The 2,393-nt window shown below is 38.7% G+C and overlaps 1 protein-coding gene across 1 annotated transcript in view; it reads right to left on the bottom strand.

The window, feature by feature from the left end:
• Positions 1-336: 336 nt before the first annotated feature.
• LOC119584191 (cysteine-rich motor neuron 1 protein-like) overlaps positions 337-2,393 on the bottom strand; it is a gene marked incomplete at its 3' end in the record, with an annotated part of 2,809 nt that continues 752 nt past the window's right edge. Inside the window, 1 exon segment of the mRNA XM_037932691.1 lies at positions 337-457. Coding sequence (XP_037788619.1) covers positions 337-457 — 121 coding nt within the window.

The raw sequence follows: 2,393 nt of genomic DNA, 5'->3' as shown, positions 1-2,393 counted from the left end.
CGGCGTAGTGGGAATCGTCTGAAGCTCTAGCAGACAGTGGGAGAGCAGTCTAGGTTTGAGCTCCACGCAGCCCCTTCGAGCTGTGTGAGGGAGGAGAATGGGTAAATGAGTAGAATAAGATGGAAGAAGGAGGAGAATGAGTACATGAGTCGATGAGTAGACTGACTGAATGACTGAAGGAAAAGGTTAGACCAAATTTGAAGGAGCAATGAGGGGAAGTAATGAATTAAAGCACACACACACACACACACACACACACACACACACACACACACACACACACACACACACACACACACACACACACACACACACACACACACACACCGGGCTAACCTTAGAACACACAAAGCAGCAGCCGCATTCATTAGGCACCACCTCTCGGCCCGGACAGTCGTAAGTCTCAGGACTGGCACACCGTACGTTGTTACATGGACGGCATGTCAGGGCATCTACACTGTAATAAAAGATATAGTAACGTAAATAAGGAGGACCGAGACGTAAAGTGAACGATAACAGAACGCAATTTCCAAGACTGGAAGATATGCATGGGCATGGACAAAAATGTAAGAAATGCGTAGCAATGCAAATGAGGAGTATGGGGGACAGTTCGGGATATTTTGCATTATACCAGAGGATCAGTAATGTAAATACCCGAACACTAATGTATTCCTGAGCCTTTACGTTGCACTGTATACACGATTACAAATATGATGCTTTAGTCAGACAGTTTTACGTCTGGGAACATGTTTACAACATGAGAATATAGAATATTTTCTTACTCTAATGTATATCTGTGCCGGCAAAAAAAAAAAAAAAAGTCTGGTAAATATACTTTTGACGGGTAACAGTGTTTGACTATCCAAACTTCATAAATCAAATGCAACTCCTAGACCTATTATTTCCTCGATTTGGTACATATAATTATAATACTGCAATATTTCTTCTTCCCATCATCACTCCTTTAATAAATAATCATTATGTAATTGAGAGTTCCACAACTTTTGTTAAAGAAATCACATCCCTTAACTTCTAGCAATCAGTCACCATGGGGAGTTTCGATGCAGAAGCGTTGTTAACAAGAGTACACCTACACACGAAAAAAAAATCACAAATTCAGACCCCCCCCCCAAAAAAAAAAAAAAAAAAAAAAAAAATGCTGCCCATCCCCCGGTTTTACTTCTGAAAATTGCCTGTATACCGAACTAGGTGGTGTAACTATGGGCTCCAAACTGGCTCCCTTCTGTGCCAATATTATTCTATGTTATAATGAATAAAACTGGCTAGAACAATGCCCGTCTGAATCCAAACTCCTACAGTATCGTCTTTTCATTCTTATCTCAACTCCAAACATCCTAGTATCAAATTTACCTGTCAAATGAAAAAAATAAAATCAACTGCCCTATGTCAGCAATAGCAATGGCATCTTCCTCTGCTTTATCCCACGTACTTACAAGATCAATAGTATTACAACTCTCAAAACTAAAGCGTACACTTTGTATAGCAACTGGTTTGATTTTATTTTCAAAGTAATTACAAAAATGGGTACCCAATGCATTTGTCTGATAAATCTCCAACACACTATCATCAATACCAAAAACAAACCATAACTATGTGAAACTACCATATGTATGTAATTTAAGCACTGAAGTCAGAGAAGAAATAAAATCATTTCTACAAAATAATTACCTCCACATTAAGTTTACAGTTGTTTTCAACACCAACACTACTGCAGAGTTAATAAAACAACCACTGATATACAGTTCTGACATGTTTGACACTGTGTACTTATTTATCTGCCCTAACTGTCAGGCTAGATACTACGTGGGATGAACACAGAGGCAAGTCTTTCAGAACTGGCCTCCCACTGAGCAGACCAACTTGCTTGGCAGGAAGAGAACATTCACAATAATATAACACTCAAATCCTTTCTCATACACAGATTTTACCATCTCACTACTCCCTCCAAGTTTACTCAACATTTAGAATTCTTCCTTATACACACAAGTACTGAAATGAACAGCATATCTACCGCAACCACTTTGTTCAACACACTAGACTTTCTCGCATCACCAACACCCCATGCTATTAAAATTTTCACAAACTAACTAGACTGGACCTTAGAAACCACTGAACGTTAAGAGGAAAAGCTCCCCATTTTCCCGCTCACAGGGACATGAAAATTTGCTAAATACAGGGTGAAGTTTTTAAAATTTCCCTGCTACATCATAACTCAAAATCTAGCGGGAAAATTGCAAGAATTGAAACACTGCCAACACCCAGTTTGGTTAATTCACATACATTTATAGTTCACAGATGTAGATATTTGTACTGTGTTTATGTATTTTGTGTGTAGCTTCAAGATACATTGTATGTATCGTCTTTCTGTGTAA

The sequence above is a fragment of the Penaeus monodon genome, chromosome 18 (genome assembly GCF_015228065.2).
Source record: "Penaeus monodon isolate SGIC_2016 chromosome 18, NSTDA_Pmon_1, whole genome shotgun sequence".
In the NCBI taxonomy this organism is placed as follows: domain Eukaryota; kingdom Metazoa; phylum Arthropoda; class Malacostraca; order Decapoda; family Penaeidae; genus Penaeus; species Penaeus monodon.
Note: the sequence above shows the minus strand (reverse complement) of the source record. Positions and strands in the feature narration are given on the sequence as shown.